The sequence below is a fragment of the Oculina patagonica genome, chromosome 8 (assembly GCF_052425735.1).
Source record: "Oculina patagonica isolate OP01 chromosome 8, crgOcupat, whole genome shotgun sequence".
Classification (NCBI taxonomy): Eukaryota; Metazoa; Cnidaria; class Anthozoa; order Scleractinia; family Oculinidae; genus Oculina; species Oculina patagonica.
In genome coordinates this window covers 4,064,806-4,085,590 of record NC_135765.1, presented here as the reverse complement: position 1 = coordinate 4,085,590, position 20,785 = coordinate 4,064,806, and the positions used below count along the sequence as shown (strand labels likewise).

The following is a 20,785-nucleotide window of genomic DNA, read 5'->3' as shown; positions in this document are numbered from 1 at the left end:
TCGATGCGGTTTCGTCGTTTTTGACCGTTTACACGTCCAACGAAACCGTATCGTTTTCAAAACGCTCCACTTTTGACAGCATTTTCAAAACGACCCGGTTTCAGTAGTGGTCTCGATCGGCGCCGTGTAAACGAAAGGCGTAACCGCATCGAAAGCGATGCGGTTACAAATGAAACCGTGTCCGTGTAAACAGTGCCTAAAATTCATGACAGTGAGATACAACCCAAACTTGCCCAAGCAGGTCTGTATGCGCCTTTTTTTAATTCGGGGACATAATACATCGTTAACAGATAGATCAATCGGAACAAAACAGTCCTAACTTTAATCCTGACCGATCAATTTGGGAACATTATGTTCCATACGCAAATGGGACCACAGAACAAAAAAGTCCGAAATACCACTTTTGGAACAAAATGTTCCATTAAAAGATATAAAATCGGAACAATAAAGTCCAAAAACAAGCAAAACAGAACAGTCCTAATTTATCAAGTTAGGAACAATGTGTTCCATGCACAAATAGGAACTCGGAACAAAACAGTCCTAATTTATCAAGTTAGGAACAATGTGTTCCATGCACAAATAGGAACTCGGAACAAAACAGTCAGAACATATCAATTTCGGAACAATGTGTTCCATACACAAAAAGGAACTCGGAACAAAACAGTCCTAACATATCAATTTGGGAACAATGTTTTCCATACACAAATAGGAACTCGGAACAAAACAGTCCTAATATATCAATTTGGAGACAATGTGTTCCATACACAAATAGGAACTCGGAACAAAACAGTCCTAACATATCAATTTGGGAACACTGTGTTCCATGCACAAATAGGAACTCGGAACAAAACAGTCCTAACATATCAATTTGGGAACAACGTGTTCCATTCACAAATACTGAGGAACTCGGAACAAAACAGTCCTAACATATCAATTTGGGAACAACGTGTTCCATACACAAAGAGGAACTCGGAACAAATCATTCCTACTTTATCAATTTGGGAACAATGTGTTCCATGCACAAATAGGAACTCGGAACAAAACAGTCCTAAATCGCTCATAATTTTAGGAACAATGTGTTCCACTTGCAGTTGATAACTTGGAACAAAATGTTCTTGTCTTACCTTACAGGGAACGCTATGTTCCTACTCTGTAAAAAGCTGGTCCTCTTAAGGTTAATAGGAACACAAAAATGAGGAACACTCGATCCTAGAGGAACGTTCCTTTACAAATATCGGAACAGCCGAAAAAACTTAAAATACGTGAAAAATAAACCAACAAGTTCAGCTTTAAAGCTAAAAAAGCATCTATTAAACGTTTAGGTAAAATAGAACCAAGCTTCAAAATCTAGAGCACTTTGATGTTCTCGAAGGCAGTAAAATAAACCCTGGAAAAATTTTGGGAAATGTATAGGAAGGAAGGATGGAAGGAAGGAAGGAAGGATGGATGGATGGATGGATGGATGGATGGATTTAGGCTAATAAATCCTAAATCCAAATGTTTAATCCCGGGGTGGGGGAGCTCCTCTGTGGTTTCCTTAGGCCATTTTCAAAAATACATTAGTAATCTTTGATGTCCTCCAAAATATTGTATAAGCATTGTTTTCAATTTCTCTTGCTGTCCCAAGAGAAATTGAAAACAATGCTTATGCAAAATTATAGAGGGATAACAAAGAGTATTATGGTGTTTTTGAAAATGGCCTATTTTAAACCAGAAGGAAACTTTACCCGATTTCACACTAAAACAGCTCAAAACCATTGATAGCCTTTAATTTAAATCTACAAACAGATCTGAATAAAAATCAATAATGTTTGCTTGTGACAAGTGCTGTTATCCATGAAATAAGTGGCTTGACTATCTTATTCTTACTAATTTTCAGGCATACTTAATTTTGCGCAAATATTCGGGAGCCAACTCGCAAGTATTAATTGTCACAATTGCAACAAAAATTAGAGCAAAAGTGTATTAAATTCTGCGATTTAGTCAGTGTTTTATGGATTAGTCGTCAAAGACTAAGGAACTACTGGAAATATACAAAGGTCTGGCTCAATGTAACTACAAGGGACCTGCAAACAAAACTTTGGTGACTGTGCTAATTAAAAGAGGTTTTGGCCGATTTAAGCTGAAGAAAACAGAAATTAGTGGAAGGGTGCTAGTCGAGAACAAGACGGAAAGATATTTTCCAGGGTGGCAGTTCCAAACACTTAAAATTTTTATTAACCCATTGACGCCTGAAGGTTTTACGCACGCACCCACCCCTAAATACCTGGCTATTTTACTGCATTGAAAGCAAACGCACGAGTGGAAAAAATAAACCATATGCGCAGTAAATTCAGACAAACCATTAGTTTCTGAAGTAAACTTTTATTCAAACTAGACATGTTGAAAGACCAATTTATGACTAAAAAAAATTCCCAGCAATAATAAATTGATCCCAAACGAAATTACAAGACAGCGATAAAATTTTATCCACCTCCGCGCGTAATTTTGGAGCTCGCAAAAACACGTAGACTTTGTACAAATTCTTAAGAAAAATCGTAAAATAGTTGGGTAAAAGATAGGTTTTCAATCTGTTCAACTGACACTGTCATTAATTCAATAACACTGAGCTTTTTTCTCGGTGCAGAAAAGCGGTAATTCGAGATGATAAAATTATCTTCAAATCACGGCCGCGTGAAAAAGCATAAACAACGCTTACAAAATTACAGAATTCCGACGGCTATCTTTAAAACAGGGAATGGGGAATCGGGGAATGGGGAATGAGGAATGGGGAATGGGCTGGGGAATCTTTAAAATGGGGAATCTTTAAAAGCGGGAATCTTTAAAATGGGGAATCTTTAAAAGCGGGAATCTTTAAAATGGGGAATCTTTAAAAGCGGGAATCTTTAAAATGGGGAATCTTTAAAAGCGGGAATCTTTAAAACGGGAAATCTTTAAAAGCGGGAATCTTTAAAACGGGGAATCTTTAATAGCGGGAATCTTTAAAAGCGGGAATCTTTAAAACGGGGAATCTTTAAAAGCGGGAATCTTTAAAACGGGGAATCTTTAAAAGCGGGAATCTTTAAAATGGGGAATCTTTAAAACGGGGAATCTTTAAAAGCGTGAATCTTTAAAACGGAGAATCTTTAAAACGGAGACTGCGAACATGCTTAAGTCTCCTGTGGCCGTGGGTAATTTGCGAATTGAAAGCTCTCGCTGAAAAGCCTGTTCGCAAGATAAAATACCTTATACTAAATGTTTTTAAAAACCAGATTAAGTTATCATTAGTGGTTACATGCTAGCCATTTCACAGGAAATGGCGCAAGAATTTTACAGGAAATGTCGCAAAGGTCAAGTTTAAACTTTATTTATCGCAGATTATATATCTGTCACTTTGTGCTACACGTTGGTGAGTTTTCACGATTAGAAACCCCTCGACATTACTTGACGATAAAAAAATAAACGAAAATACGGTATTGCTATTCGCCCACGAATAAATTTTAACCTACATTTTATCCGGACTTGTTCTTTGTGACCACTTTCTGCAAGATGACGTGACAAGATTGGTTGTCATCGGTCACTCTGCTAAAACACTCCTGCTGAGGCGTTGACAACTCCAATACTTTTTATAAAAAAAATATAAAAAACCCTTCGCGCCGATATATACTGAAGTTTATTTCAGCGTTTACAGACGTAGATTTTAAACTTCCATTAGTGAATTTTCGAACTCTATTGCAATTATTGTCGAGTAGTAAAAAAATAAAAAATAAAATATGGCGAAACTGAACTTCCGCTGCACTGAGTTGGGTTTGTCACGTACTCATCAGATTCAAAACTTTTTCGATGAATCGTCTGCAAAGTTTTATCTCTGGCCATTTTTGCAGCTCCAGCAATGTTTATTTTTCAACACTGATTCACCTCTATGGGCTACTGTACTTAATGCCGGTAAAGGCAGCTTGATGTAGGTGTTTTAATTCTGTTTGTTTATATCTGTTTATTCCTGGCTCGTAAATTTCGAAGCTCGCGCTATGAAGTGCCGTTATCTGGTTTTTGGCCTCGAATTTTGGTTGAATAAAGTTACTTTTGGTTACATTTTTCTCCTTTATTTTTCGCTCAGTATTTTGGCCGACTTGCTGTACATACAGTAAATGAATTTTAGAAGTTTCTGTGAACAATTTCAAGCCGAAAAAGTCGACCAACAAGTACCTTTGTAAACTACGCTGTTTTCGGCGCGACGAGTTAAAATTTGTCAATTAAACCACCGATTTCAGTCAGACGTCTTTTTAAAGATTCCTCATTTTAAAGATTCCCGCTTTTAAAGATTCCCCGTTTTAAAGATTCCCTGTTTTAAAGATTCCCGCTTTTAAAGATTCCCCGTTTTAAAGATTCCCACTTTTAAAGATTCCCCATTTTAAAAATTCCCGCTTTTAAAGATTCCCTGTTTTAAAGATTCCCGCTTTTAAAGATTCCCGCTTTTAAAGATTCCCGCTTTTAAAGATTCCCCGTTTTAAAGATTCCCGCTTTTAAAGATTCCCCGTTTTAAAGATTCCCGCTTTTAAAGATTCCCCGCTTTAAAGATTCCCGCTTTTAAAGATTCCCCATTTTAAAGATTCCCGCTTTTAAAGATTCCCCGTTTTAAAGATTCCCGCTTTTAAAGATTCCCCATTTTAAAGATTCCCTAGCCCATTCCCCATTCCTCATTCCCCATTCCCCGATTCCCCATTCCCTGTTTTAAAGATAGCCGAATTCCGACCACTAACTTAACACTAGCACCGCTTTCTACGCGTTCCTTTAATTTTAATGTTAATAAACATACTCCTTTGTATATTCTGAAGCACTGTTGTAATTTTCTAAAGCGATAGACATAATTCAAAACAAAGCGGAGCAAAACAATGAAGAAGCAAGTCTCCCAAAAAATAGGTGTCAGATAACAACACGTGTGCGACAAATCTGTTCGCCTTCAAAAGCCTAAAATTCCGCACTCAGAATTGATAAATGACAAAAACTTGAAAGAAACTTTGTTTAGAATTTGTTTTCAGTTAGGATGATAGCCAAGAAATGTGTTCACAAGCGTCAAATATCGAAATTTTTCGAGCCGTGCTGAACTGCACGGCAGAATTAATTATCCACATGTTCATGTCGAAGGCGAAGTTTAATTTTAGCAGATGGTTCTTGGAGTCAATTGTACACTTAATGGATCTACCGATCCTTCAAAAAATTACATCCAAATTCGAAGCATTAACAGTACATTACCATTTCGTTCTCAGAAGTCTTGAGAAGCTGCATTTAGGCCGTGTTCAAGCCCGTGATTTGAATTCAAAACGCACTTGTAAGCGCCATTACGGCATGTCTTCGCGGCCGTGAAAGGAAAGATGAATCCTTCTTCAACAAGGTTTTAGCACTCTGTACTCCATGGTTTTCCGTTTTAGGGCCACTTAAATATTCTATAGTGTTTCTTTTTTTCCTTTTTAAGTCTCAAAGATGGTATTTTTTGTGTTCAGAATCAAAAACAAGGCCTTGGAAGTTTGTAAATACGTGCCGCCCGGCACCATGATTTTCTTGTACATTTTCAACGCACAGAATAAGACAAAAAACCTTCTTTCTAGGACCCCAAGAGTTCCCTAAAAATATGCGCAGAAAACGGATTTTGATTGGTTTATTTGCCCTTATTATCTGTAGAACAATAGGAGAACCAAAAAGTCTCCACGGAGGGAGGGAAAGGGCATTTGTCACAATGCGGTTTTTACGGGCGGTTACGGGCGGCACAGGCATTTTAGGGGTGGTTTTCGCACGGGCGGTTACGGGCGGTTACGGGCGGCACAGGCGCCAATGGGTTAAATTTGATATACAATATGGTATTATTTTTTGTGTGTTTAAATTTCACACAATGTTTTTTCTGCACATATTAAATTTCACAATTATTTTGAAATTGTGAAAATTAGTACTCCAAACCTGTCCAAAACAGGTTCTGTCCAACAATCGGGTTGATCTAATATCCTAAATTCCTGATTTTTTGAATGGGATGCACATAAGAATTTTCTTATTGAGGAGGGGGACTTGGGGGTTTTCAGTTTTTCGGTTTTGGCCATTTTTTAGATCCGTTCTTCGGTTTCCCCAACAAAAAAAACACAGTTTTTTTGGTTTTGGTGTCTTCTTCGGTTTCGGGTTTTCCTTCTATTAGCATATAGTTTTCCAATTCCGGCAAAAATACTAGCCTTCTTTTGGATTTGGGTTTTGCTGTGGTTTTGGTTTTTCCAATTTGGTTGACAGTTTCTCTGAGATCATGCTGGTAGAAAGAAAACCTGCTTTTGTGTTTAAAATGCAAGTTAGAGCAGTGTAATTTAGCATGTTAATGAACACAAGACTCTTTAAAAAAACTCCATTCTTTCTTCTTTCAAAATCTTGAGGTGCCAATTACGGTTACAGCTTTGGAATTTGGAATTTTATGCTCGGTTTTCGGTATTGATCAAAATTCACTTTGGTTTTTCAGTTTTGCATGATTTTTTGTGCGGTTTTTCGGTTTCTTACAGGCCCCAACGCCCCCCTCATGAGAAGTCCTTGCTACTGTGCAATTATTACAGCACATTAAAACAACTCCAATTTCACTCATACATTATTTGACACTAAAAAGCCAAAATGTAAAACTGTTTCACACTAAACAGATCCATAATGATTTCCATCGGGAGGCACATATCCATACAGCTTATAAAATACAATTCGTATCCTTGCCCCCCCCCCCCCCCTCCTCCACGCCCCATCTCTCCTCAACCGAAGTTTGCAGTACACTGTTAATATTTATATATGAACACGTATGTATCTTTCCACATCAGGTTTTACTATGACAAAAGGACGTAATTCCAAGATGGCAATTTCCACAGGATGTTCTAAGAAGCGATTCAATGAGCTAACAATCGATTGAAAAAGAGGGGTCGTGGAGGGGGGGGGGAGAGGGAGGCAAAATGATCGCAGCTCAAGACTTTCAGCAAACTAACCTCAACACTAATCCGGCAAGATGGACAATTTACGCTCCACGCCACTCCTTGTTTAGCAAGCAGACCTTCCAGACATGTTTTGCAGAAGGAATGAAGACATGGCAGAACTTTGGGTTCCTTGTACTGCTCCAAGCAAACCGCGCATTCCAACTCCTTCGCCAAGTTCTCTGCTAAAGATGAAGCTTTAGCCATTGTTTAGATGTTTCTTTTACTTTAAAGAACAGGATAAGGATCGACTATGAAACCTCGAAGCCAACGGAGTCTCTTAACTTGCACAAAATAAAATATCGCTGCAGCGAAGCGAAGACACGTCGACGCGACAGTCGTGATTTCCAGAAAGCCATCCTCGGAGACCCAGGGGCAGTTAGTGGGGGCGACTGGCAGCTTATCGGGACGACGGGATTTTCGGGCGAAAGTTTACAAGAGCGTAACAGCCCCTGGGCACTTTGTCTTACCGAACCAGTTCCAGAAGCGTTTGAACTCCTTCCTCCTGATTGGCCACAAAAATATTTTTGTGGCCAATCAGCGAGGAGAACCGGCCAAGAGACTCTGATGTCTTCTTACACGAAGTAGTTTTCTCCTTCGATCGACGAAGTTGCTTGGCCCTTGCAACCGAGAGATAATTCTTGTGAACCGTTTCAGAAAAAAATTCAACGAAGCGTACGAAATCGCCAACTGAAAGCCAGGCGCAAGGAAACAAATACCCATCGCCAAATTTTCACGGCAGCCTTTTTGAAGGTATGGTGAATTTTTCTAGCTAAAACACGATACACGTTGCTTGTCGAGTAAACAATGTTACATATATTTTTTTTCGATCGTTGAAAGACTTCTGAAACTTTCCATGATTTGAGAATCTTCGTTGCACGGGCCACGCAACTATGTCGATCGAACGTGGGAACGATCGGCGAGCTGCACTGCTCGCACTTTGCTTCCTTGCTTTCGCGTCGAACTGAATCACTCTCATTATCGAACGCTACCGGTTTGTAAATGGCTGAGGTGAATGGCGCTTCAAAGCGTACATTCGAACATGAGTTCCAGCAAGCCCTAAACGAAAGCTTGTCTTTGATCTCTGTGGACAAGCTTAAAGCGGAGCAAAGTTAGAAAGGGAGAATCTACTGTGCTTTATGGTACTCTAAAGAAATTTACCGAAACAATACTGTTGCTGTTGTTTGTGATGAGGTGCACACAACTGTTCATTGACAAGTAGATGGATTTGTGTACTAGGAAAAGCCTGTATATTTCTATTTTCATAGTCTGTACTGAATAAGTAGTCATAGTAGATCCCCTTATTAAAAATCAATGAAGTTATGTCTAAAAGCTGACAGACACATCATAACAAAATGTTTTTCCTCTTTGTTTAGAAAAAACACATGAAGCCTTGAGGCTTCTTCGTGATGAGAACTCTTTGACAAGGCTTTTGCACTAAACTTTAAGCTGGTTGCCAATGTTTGGCTTGTTCACTATAATAAGTGCCCAATGAGTGTTAACTAAAAGAGCTGCAAACATTTTCTTTATTAAGACTTGCATATACATGTAGTACCAAAAATTAAAAGTCAGTGGAATGTATGCTGGACAGCTCTTTTAATTAACAATCGCACTTCACGCTCGAAATTCCCTTCTCCCTCCCCCTCGAACACCGGCCATGCAGGCTACTTTTAATTTGACTAATTAAAATATGATTGTCACATACAACAGGTAATTATTGCTTGTTCATGATTTTATGTTTACTTCTCATATACTACTTGTGTAACTTAATTATTAGTATACCTACACAAAGTATACAGGAACTTTCTATCAACACTCGTCAAATAAGAGCGGTAGTGCAATTCTCAAAAATCAGAAACTCCCTTCATGCATCAAGAGGAGCTAAAGGGCACTGCACAAGTCACAGATCAGGGAGAGGGCTCCTGGGTGCCCCCCCCCCCCCCCTCACCCTTCACCCACATGGGCAAGAATTTTTGAGCAAGCTATTGTGAACAATAATTTAGGTTCCCAAATGGAAGATAAAATTTGCAGGCCCCCCACATGCATATATGCCAATGTACATATTACACACAACCTGTATTTTCAATTATAACCCACTCATTAATTTTTGCGCGCGCTCATTGGACAAAACGCATCACGTGGTACAAAATCGGACGACGGGTATCAGCGAATATACCCCGTCCGATTTGATATCCGCCGCCCGATTTTGTAGGCAAGCACAAAACAAACGAATGAAGTCACCTTATTCAATCCTAACTTTTAATGAAATCACAGAGTTCAAAAATCAGGTAAATCAATCAACTTACATTTATTTCAACCACATTTACTCCTGGTTTATTACGTAGGTTTTTCCTATAAATTTACTGGCGATAAAGCGCGTTGTACAAATTAATCGGAGGGTTATAAAATAAATAAACCCCTTTCTGGCTTACTGGTATATTTGAGGATAATGCCCTTGGCTGAAAGATTGTCCTCAAAATTTCACAGTTGCCCTCGAAGCTTCGCTTCTCGGCCAACTGTTCATTTTTCGACAATCTTTCAGCCTCGGGCATTATCCTCCAATATACCAGCCGCCTGAAGGGGTTTATTTACTAAATAATTTGAAAATACAGGTTGTGTGTAATATGTACATTGGCATATATGCATGTGGGGGGCCTGCAAATTTTATCTTCCATTAGCTTAGGTATATATAAAGTTAAAGGGACACTACTGTCACAGGGATTTTAATGCTTTTTGGTAAAAAAAAGTACTTAAATGGGCAAATAGGTCTTCTCGTACATGAAATGCACCTGGTGCATCAAGATGGAGATACAAAAGTAAATTGTTGTTGAAGGAAGAAGGGACCAAGAATGTTTTTTTGTTTTTTGTTTTTTCAGTCCACAAGGACAAAACTTGAAAAAATCAGCCTACCTTTTTCAAGTTGAGATCTAAAGTATCTGATGGCATCACATTGATATCACTTGTTTATCACTTCAGTACACTTACATGGTGATTCTTAACAAAACTGGACCACTATTCGTACTGTTTCCATAGTCTTGAGTGTCTTGAGTTTTTGAAAGTTATATGTTTCTCTGATAGTCTTATACAGGTAATTATTGATTCTTGTAAATTATATTCTGTAGAGAACATCTTAGAGACACAAACTGTATGGAATGCTGATTGTGCAATCAAGATTTTTAGTTGTCTGAAAAGAGTATTTAAAGTTCTGCAATAACTAAAATCAATGTTAAGTGTAAAATAATGTGTCTATCAGGCCCATAGGATGGCTTTCATGTTATGCCTCTTCATCCCAAGTCAAGGTGCATGAATGACATCATCTGTACTTTAGTGATCCACAGCTAATATGACAGCTCACTCAAAAAGAAAACTGTTACAATACACTATTAAATTTAAAATCTAATCAGTAAGAATTAACCCAGGCAGGGCTCGAGACTAACGGTAGCCAACTAGCCAAAGGCTATTTAGGTTTTGGCTACCAGGTTTAGCATTCCTACTAGCCACTTTGGCTAGTGAAAAACTCGGAAAAGTCATGCAACTGTTCTTGATAGAAATCAATATACCTGACTAGTGAAAAATTACTTTTGGCTAGTAAAATCTGACATGTCACTAGCCAGTAAACCAGTGAATTAAAAAGTTAGTCTCAAGCCCTGCCAGGGTTTTTTCCAACTATATTTCGTTTTCTTCGCTTGTCCATAAAAACAAACCCACACAGTCTGCAACAATCGACCTCACCCAATGATCATCATACAGCGAAAAAAAAAATCGGGACAGAAAACAGAAGCTGTATTGTAATCCATCGTCACATATTTAATACTAGGATGCGAAAATTGGCCGGTTTGTGATTCAGTTCGACGCGAAAGCAAGAAGCAAAGTGCGAGCAGTGCAGCTCGCCGATCGTTCCCACGTTCGATCGACATAGTTGCGTGGCCCGTGCAACGAAGATTCTCAAATCATGGAAAGTTTCAGAAGTCTTTCAACGATCGAAAAAAAAATATATGTAACATTGTTTACTCGACAAGCAACGTGTATCGTGTTTTAGCTAGAAAAATTCACCATACCTTCAAAAAGGCTGCCGTGAAAATTTGGCGATGGGTATTTGTTTCCTTGCGCCTGGCTTTCAGTTGGCGATTTCGTACGCTTCGTTGAATTTTTTTCTGAAACGGTTCACAAGAATTATCTCTCGGTTGCAAGGGCCAAGCAACTTCGTCGATCGAAGGAGAAAACTACTTCGTGTAAGAAGACATCAGAGTCTCTTGGCCGGTTCTCCTCGCTGATTGGCCACAAAAATATTTTTGTGGCCAATCAGGAGGAAGGAGTTCAAACGCTTCTGGAACTGGTTCGGTAAGACAAAGTGCCCAGGGGCTGTTACGCTCTTGTAAACTTTCGCCCGAAAATCCCGTCGTCCCGATAAGCTGCCAGTCGCCCCCACTAACTGCCCCTGGGTCTCCGAGGATGCCAGAAAGCTTGACTTCCGAGAATCGCAGACACGTGACAAATGTATTTTTGGCACGCATGGAGAAGCGGCGGTGTGTAGGGGCTGGACGGGTTACAGTGTGAACCAGAGAACCGTGAACACTTCACTCTATCTTGCATGTGTAATTTCCTCTCTGCAGAAACCATTGAATGATAGCTCAAACTGCGAGAAATATAAACAAATGTACCGAGATGGAGCCAGTTGGTTATTTTTAGTGAATATTTGTCAACTATTTCCTCTACTTCCTTTTTCAAAGTATAATGAAAGTGTTCACGGTTTTCGTGTTCTCTCTGTAAAATTTATGATTTCGAGAGCAATGTAGGGTGTAATCAAATTTAAATGTGCTTCCAGCCAGTAAAAACGCACCCATGAAGGCCCCCGAAAAACGAAAACGGGATTAGCGCGAAGAACGGCAAGCACAGGGGGCCCAGACAAACTGTTTGTGTACAGACTGTGCACATTTACATTTTTATAGAGAATGTATGGAATTTACCGAACGGTCTGTAGAATTGCGTGTAATGGCGCAAAACATGAACAAATTTGTGCTGAATAAATGTAAAGTTTTCCTACCTTTTGTGTAGTGTTGTTTTTTCGGCTCGAAATGGCGAATATGAGTCGATTGAAGGATATTTTGCTTTCGCTGTTTACTATACATCTAATATTATATGGAAAGGGTGGAAACTCCGACTGCTCTAAAGTAGAACACTTCCAGCGCCGAGCCGATTTTCGACCTGATAATCCCATCGCACAGCTTTCAAACTACGCACCAGAAAAGAGGAAGGCTTGACGAATCTTCTCGTATCATTTGATCGAAAATTTATCTAAACGGTCCGGAACAAGCCCTCGAACGAAAACGGGTATCCAAAATTTTTAAGCCGTCCAAATGCGTAGCACCAATTTGTGGTGCCGAAGGGAAAACGCTATTCCCCAGCCACTTTGTGATTGGATACAATTGAACAATGGTGGTTCAAGATTTTGTTTCGTGGAGAGGGAGGCAAAGGCAAAACCAATACTCAGTAGTGTAGGGAGTGATGTCAATGGTGCGACACAACCCAAGGCTCCTCCCGCAATTACGACGGCGATGTCGAAAGCGACGCATAATCATTTAAATATGCGCCGTTATAATTTTTATACGTCGAGGTAATTATAAAATAATCATACTGATTTAAGAAACGAGTAATTAAGTATCTAGATCATGTTTTATTTTTGCTTCTAATATATTGAGACGGCGTTCATTTTCTAAAGAAAAAGATATTTTACAGCCGTTGGAAAAAAAATATTAGACTTCAGTCATCTCACTTCGTTGTTTTACAGATTGCAAAACAAATCCCCAACATGTGAAACTTCCGTGCAGCGGGGTTGTCCCGACATGTTGCTCATCAACACAACAGAAACGTCAGTAAACAAAAAGCTAAATAAATAAGGATAACAACAGGCTCTGCACGAGAGTTTCATATGTAGGTGCATTGTTTTGCAACCTCTGTAAAACAACGAGGTGAGATGACTAAATTTCATTACAGTTTGTTTTCTTCGGTTGAAAAAAACATTTCTTTTCTTTGAAAAAATAAACGCTGTCTCAACATATTAGAAGCAAGCCAGCTTTAAAAATAAAGCACATATCGACTAGAATATGAACATTTTATAATTACTTCGACGTATAAAAATTATAACGGCGCATATTTAAATGATTATGCGTCGCTTTCGACATCGCCGTCGTAATTGCGGGAGGAGCCTTGGGTTGTGTCGCACCATTGACATCACTCCCTACACTACTGAGTATTGGTTTTGCCTTTGCCTCCCTTTCCACGAAACAAAATCTTGAACGACCATTGTTCAATTGTATCCAATCACAAAGTGGCTGGGGAATAGCGTTTTCCCTTCGGCACCACAAATTGGTGCTACGCATTCGGACGGCTTAAAAATTTTGGATACCCGTTTTCGTTCGAGGGCTTGTTCCGGACCGTTTAGATAAATTTTCGATCAAATGATACGAGAAGATTCGTCAAGCCTTCCTCTTTTCTGGTGCGTAGTTTGAAAGCTGTGCGATGGGATTATCAGGTCGAAAATCGGCTCGGCACTGGAAGTGTTCTACTTTAGAGCAGTCGGAGTTTCCACCCTTTCCATATAATTAGATGTATAGTAAACAGCGAAAGCAAAATATCCTTCAATCGACTCATATTCGCCATTTCGAGCCGAAAAAACAACACTACACAAAAGGTAGGAAAACTTTACATTTATTCAGCACAAATTTGTTCATGTTTTGCGCCATTACACGCAATTCTACAGACCGTTCGGTAAATTCCATACATTCTCTATAAAAATGTAAATGTGCACAGTCTGTACACAAACAGTTTGTCTGGGCCCCCTGTGCGGCAAGTGGAAATAAACTGCACGCAATGCATGCAAGGGGGTCTTTTGTCAAAATTAACGTAAAAAAAAGTAGCTGACAACGTCTGGGTTGAATATAATTGTTCGAAAGTTTCGTTATCTTGTAGCGTGACATCCGATAAAAATATAAAAAAATAAAAATAAACAACTTTATTAATGTGTCACTACAACTCTTATTTCTAGCCGAGAGAGAAAATACTCTCTACTAATAGGGGACACATAAAATAAATAAAAAATAATAATAATAATAATAATAATAATAATAATAATAATAATAATAAAAAGACCTAAATTTGATATTTATAATAAAAAACAGACTAAAATTTAACTACATTATTTACAAATAATTTCAACAACAATTCTAAAATACCGTAAGTTATTCGTATTTATCGTAAATCATGTGCTACATAAAACACAGTTCTCGCATTCATGTTCAATTTTCGGTGAAAGGTCAGTTTAAGTGATCTGTCTTTTAAAAGATTGCAGAGACGATAAGTTTTTTAAGTTAGTTGGGAGTCGATTCCACAGCATAGGTCCGATATATCTTAGCAAGTGTTTCCCATAGGTGACAGTAATAAATCTGGGAATGTGGAAAGAAATCTGCGCCTCTAAGGTTGTAAGTAGAACTTTTCATTGTATTAAAAGAATGTAGTCATGTCTGTTTACTGAATCTAATAGAATTCATCAAATATAATTTGTCTCTTTTGTTTATACTTTGTATTAGACCTTTCTAAATTCCAAGGAGTATTTTGCTTCGTGCTCTTTGCGGAGAGCCATAATCGAGTATTGGCTCCTGCATGTGTTATTTCCCCAGGGGGGTACTCCGACTTGTAAATGACAGGGATGATCGAATGAAGGCAAAACTCAGGGCACAAAAAAATCCCTTAGTCTTCCGACATTACCCAAAAAAATCCCTGGACCAAAAATAACCCCCCAAAAAATCCCTTGTCTAATAACCCCTAAATTGCCAGGAGGGGCAATAACGCTCGAGTTTGATTATTCATCATACCATAAATACGCCAAGGCACTTTAGTTTGTTTTTAATACCCCAAAAAATCCCCTATTTGAATCTAGTCACCCAAAAAAATACTTGCCAAATCTTCCAACCCAAAAAAATCCCGGAATCGAAAATTTCAAACCCAAAAAAATCCTTCGATCATCCCCGTCATTTACAAGCCGGAGTACCCCCCCTGGGGTTATTTCATGCTTATTCTACTAACTATGGTAAAAGACAATAGAACCCTACTGAATGATATTTATTATCCTTAAATAAAACAGATTCTGATCTTTCTAACTGAGTTCTGACAATTAAAATTGCACATATTGTAAATTTATCTTAGAAAAAAGAACCTTTGCTTGACAATACAAACTCACACGGCATAGGTTGCATCTAAGCAAGAATATGCAGCACATGAAACATGACAAGATTGGCCACCAAACTTGAAGGTTGTGAACTTTTGCACTTGAAGTGAGTGGTTACTGCGAAAGTTTTGCTTAGGACAATTCAAACTTTTAAAGTTTCAATAGCAGGTGGCCAAATGACATTGTGCAATGTGTTCATGATGCTTAGCTGAAAGCAAGTGTAATGCTTTACAACATACAACACTTTCTGATCATTATTGTAAAAGCGAATTAACACCTTCCTGTCTTTGAAATTCTAATACAGCTAGGCTGATTGCATGGCTAAAAACCAATTAGTAAACAAAATCCGATCAACTGATGCAGACAAGCTTTGTCACCATGGCAATGACAAAGGATGTCTAAGATAGTCTATAATTTCAAGCTAATAACTTTATTAAATAGATTTAGCCAAGCCTAAAAGCAGAGCTCCCCGATTATTTACTTTGCCCTTTTCGTAAATCCGAATTTACTGACCGATAATAGGAAAAAATATAGCACTTGAGCCCGCGATCCAATGTAAACCATTACTTGGTCAGCGGTAAACTTCAAAAAAACATTCAACCTCGATGAGTTCTATATGTGAGCCCGCGATATGGCCATGTGATACTGGTCAGCAGATACCTTGTTTTGACAGCTGTCAATTGACCATGACATGACAGATGTAAGCTGACGTTAACCATAACCTTTTTGTATGGGTATGGGGCTCTGCTAAAACTATGACTCCGTGAAAGGTTTGTTTTTGATATATTTTGTTTAATCCACAAGAAAGATTTTTGCAATTTAAAAAAAAATCCTGTCCAGAGACCTCAGAAGCTCTGAACCCTACTGACAGAATTTCGAACTGTATCAAAAAATTTGTAAAAATGTATCTTTTGTTTATATTTAACATAAATATATCAAAAACGGAAACTTTCAGCAAGTAGCTTCTTGATTCTCTTCAGTGATTTGTCCATACCTCCACTTTCATTTTTAACTACTTGGCCCAACTGTGAGTAAAAGTGCTAGGATACACATAAGTGGCAGAGCAGGGGAGAGGGTGCTGGGGGGAGGGGGTTGTAGCCCCCAAGCAAAAATTTGGGGGGCTCAACTCCCCCCTCCCCAGCTTTCAGTGCCGAAAGTATCACTAGCATAGCATAAAAGAGACCAGTGCACAAATCTCTGCACAAATCGTTTCGTCAGGATCGCGCTCAGCAGTGTATGCTACTAGAAGAGGTCCACAATCTGTGAAGATTGTATTTGACATTACCTGTGGCATCAGTGACTTCGCGCACATTTTATGCCCTCTGACGACTAAAGATTCCCTCTTGGGGGGAAGGTATGCAATTGGCTTGGAGTATGAGACCCTGCCCCCACATTTCAAAACGTTCCACTGAATCTGCTGCAGTGTTAATGTAGAACTGCTGCAAAATCTGCTAACAGAACATTCTTATCACTGAATTTTGTGCACCAAAGACTATTTCAATTATTGCAATCAATCAAATCACATTTTATTTATACATGTAAAACCTAGGAGTACGAGTTCTAGTTTGAACGTGTACGTGTATAAAAGATAAAAAATAATATCTAAAAATCTAATATGCCAAAAATTATAATATTTACAAGTAATATGTCACAAATTATAAGGCCTTAAAGAGATCGATCCATTTAGCAATCAAGTCACTTTCAGAATCTGAGTGATCGCTGATGACTGATGGTGCAAGGGCAGGGACATTTTACAGTGCAAACAAATATTTATATACACTTGGCTGAGTTAATCAAGTTGAGTGAAGAAGTCAAGAAGCCAGGCAACCCTTTAATAATATTGGATAGATCAAGTGCATTTGTATCACAACTTTTTTAAAAAAAATTGAGAGGCCACAGTCATTAATCTTTTCGAAAGTTTCCAAATACTTTGCTTGACTTTAGTGGGAAATGAATTTCTTTCTCGTGTCATTCGAGCCCTTGAGTAACTTATGACAGGAGTTGGCATGGAAATTAGATTACCCTAAACACCCGCAGATAAGCCGCACCTTTTTCTTCGAAAATCTTTGCTTGAAATCGAGCTGCGGCTTATCTGCGGGAACATTTGGAAAAGGTGTCGTGACTTGTTTTGCTTGTTCGTTCTCGCCCTAGTCCCATTTTCGTGTCCAATTGAATGCCTGGTTACTAAGCTACGAATGTTCTGCAAACGTTCTAGACTTGTTGTCACACAAAGTCACACAAAAATCTATGGAAAAACTGTGTTTAATGAAGAAATACCTGTCAACAAATACCAGAAAAAGATCAACCATATGTCAAAGTTGGTGTTCATTATATTAGTGTAAAGAGCTCAAACTGTGGGTAAGACTGAAGTATTTTCCATTTCAATGTTTAGTGAGTTTATATTTGATGAAGAAGACTTCTAAAGACTCAACTTTGGATTTTCTTAAATTTACTTTCAAAAAACTTGTTTTCCAAACTTTGAGTTGGGAAATTCAGGGCGCAGCTACACAGCGGTCAAACGCAGCGCGCGTGCGCAGTTCCTGCGCAACTCCCGCCAAAATTTTCCATACAAAGTCTTAAATTTTCCGAAAACTTTCGCTTTAAAGCCAAAAGTTAACGCGGTCCCTGGAAAGTTAAGGTTTATGTGCCGCTTATGGATTGGAAATTTGATAATTCATCTCTACTGAGTGTCCCAGCTTGAAATGTTCTTTCACCGCACTATTTCTTTAACAATTTCTTACAAAAGTTTGCCCACTTTCGAGTCAAAAGTCAATCTCGAGCCCAGAGTCTGTCTTGTCGGTCAGCGGTACGGGACGGACTCTGGGAAACTGGAATTGATCAGATCAATTTCAGGTCGGTTTCAGGTCAGAAACTTGGTCTTCCGGACCAAGGTCTAAGCGGAAGTAAATTTCCCAGAACAGAAGTAGATCAAGAAAGTTAAACTATTTCTAACACACTATTGACGGAATTGGTATTTATCGAAGTAACAAAAGTAACAATAATATTCTGCAAGAAAGAAAAACAATGAGTTAACTACAGGGCATCTGGTGCTTTGATTTTGATTTTTTGAGCATTCTGCTATATTTGTTTGAAATGAAAGCCTTCCAGGATTCCGTCTGCGAAGACCGTGTGCGTGTGTCCATAGTTATTTTGCAGAGAACGGCTCAGAAATTTACATAATGCACAACGCACGAGAAAGCTATTGTTCTGTTCGTTACAATTTTTGTTTGGCAACTTTGGCATATTTTTTGCGTCTTTCTCATATTTAAAAGGCTTCTCCCTGACAGTGCATCTTTAACGCAATTTTCGTAAAAACGGCTTTCCAGAATAGATTGCATGTTTTCAAGCAAGCAATTTTTTCTTGACGAATGGCGGTGATATTAATTAGCACGTTTACGGCCACACCGGCCAACGCTATTCAATTAGGTTTAATGAGCAGCACAGCGACTCTGCACGTGCACGCTCGTGCACGTGTGTGCTAATTTTTTGTACAATTTTTTTCCTTCGGCAAAACAGCGCTTTATGCTCAAATTCTGCGTTGCATTGCCGTAAGTTATTACTTGGAATCGAACAATGTCTTCGATATTTAGTTTTTCAGCCGAAACGGAGATTTGAATGAAAACAGTAGTTCTAAAGAGATTTGTAAGTCAACTATAAATTTAGTTTTCTATCGGCCTTGTCCTTTGTTTCGCCAATTGGTGTCGCCGTCATTGTTGCTTTTAAACTCTGTTCAGAAACAGCGCCGTTTAAAAGAAGTCCTTTTTTGTGTGGATTTCCACACATTGTCATGATGCAGTTTTTTCCGATTGGGGGGTCACTTTCCGTGTTAACTCGATTAAGTGCTTACGGAAAGATTCGATAGTGTTCGGAGAATCCGAAGTTTCGGTGAGATGTCAGATGTATTAAATGGGCAGTCAAGGAGGTAAACTATTCGATCAGTATCGAGTAAGTCGCAATTTATTCGTGAATCTAGAAGCGATTTCGTCGCTCAAAGGAGTCGACTTGTGGCAAGTCTAAGGTCTCGACTGTCTCGTAAAAGCGGCGCTGCGAGTTAAGGAATCAACTGCCTAAAAGAGACTTGTTCGCGAAGAGTTTGAAATGAATAGTTGAAAGAGAAGAAACTCGTATTGGAGGCCCAAATAACTCACCGTGTTAAAATGATGAATTTTTTCAGGAAGGAGAATATTTCCCCATGTTCAAATGTAAAAAGGGTGAAACTGCATGTATTTGGCCGCAAATAGTAACACCATTGGTTGCCGAAAATACACACAGCATGAATGCGCAATGAGTCATCAAAACAAGTTCGATGATCATGTTGTTTTACATGTCTTGGGCTCCGAAATAAAATTCACGTGCTCCATTTGGCTCTCAAGTCATGAATAACCTAAGATCGATGTCGAATTCAGAACTGCCCAAAATACATTGTCCTTAAAGTATAAAAATAACATCAAATCGTAAAATTTGCATATTGAAACTGTGCGACAAGATAATTTAATTGTTGGTTGAAATTAAGTCCTTCGCCGCTTCTCAAACCACCGACTCGAAAACTAAAGAACGGAGAATATTTCTTGAAGAAAAAAAATATTACTCTGCTTTTTTAGGCAAGGTACTAAGAAACTATACATTAGTGAAATCTTATTGAAACGTACTTTAATGTTCCAGAAAGGACATAAAAACGCATTGAAAGAAAATAAGTTTATCGATGAGTTGTTTACACAGGCGATCTGAGACAGTTCACGTGCTGCACGCAACATTCCTTTTTGAATTAAAATTAGTATCCTTTCTTGTTAGCGGAAGGGAAGGCTTTTGGTTTCAAAAACTAGCTTTTTAAGGATTTTGGGATTTTATTTCCATGAAAAAATTGGCATGTGTCGTGAACGACGTGACGAGATGGGTACGATATGAACGGGACGGGGAAGTCACGGTCTTTTCTAAACACTGATTTTGGTAGTATTTAGGGTGTTTAGATAGGGCAGAACACCGAATTTTCAGCCGTCAAGTTCTCGTGTTTAGGGCCACATCATTAATTTTTTCATTATTTAGGGTGTTTTGATAGGGCAGAACACCGAATTTTCAGCCGTCAAGTTCTCGTGTTTAGGGCCACATCATTAATTTTTTCATTATTTAGGGTGTTTAGATAGGGCAGAACACCGATTTTTTCAGCTGTCAAGTTCTCGTGTTTAGGGCCACACATTAAAAGTCACTGTAGACTTATTCATCTAAATTTGAGGAGCAGGCGACCAGAGAGAGACGTCTGAAATTCAGGCTACTGTGTTAGAGGACAAAACGCTATTTTTTTTAGTGTTTGAGCATTGCGTGACATCCCCAAAAAACGGCAACTTGGGTTTCTTCAAAACGAAGTGAAGCGGGGCACGTGTTTTCTTCTAACATTCTTGTGAAAAATTAATCGATTGATAAGTTCTTTGTTTTCTCGTCTCGTGTCTTGACTTACTCGACTCGAACCTTGAAGTTGTTGACTCGTGAGTCGGTACTCCAAGTGACTGTCAACTTACATTTCAGTCCTATGTACAGTGAAAATAATTCATGATGGAAGTCCACACATGTACGCATTGCGGACTTACTTTTATTTATTCATGGTATCTTT

General features: G+C 38.7%; 1 protein-coding gene across 1 annotated transcript in view; it reads right to left on the bottom strand.

Moving 5' to 3' along the window:
* Positions 1 to 20,785, bottom strand: part of LOC144663400 (E3 ubiquitin-protein ligase TRIM45-like) — a 173,183-nt gene that overhangs the window by 13,082 nt on the left and 139,316 nt on the right. Inside the window, exon 2 of the mRNA XM_078524329.1 lies at positions 6,972 to 7,233. Coding sequence (XP_078380455.1) covers positions 6,972 to 7,163 — 192 coding nt within the window. The 5' untranslated portion in view covers positions 7,164 to 7,233. The remainder of the gene's footprint in view (positions 1 to 6,971; positions 7,234 to 20,785) is intronic.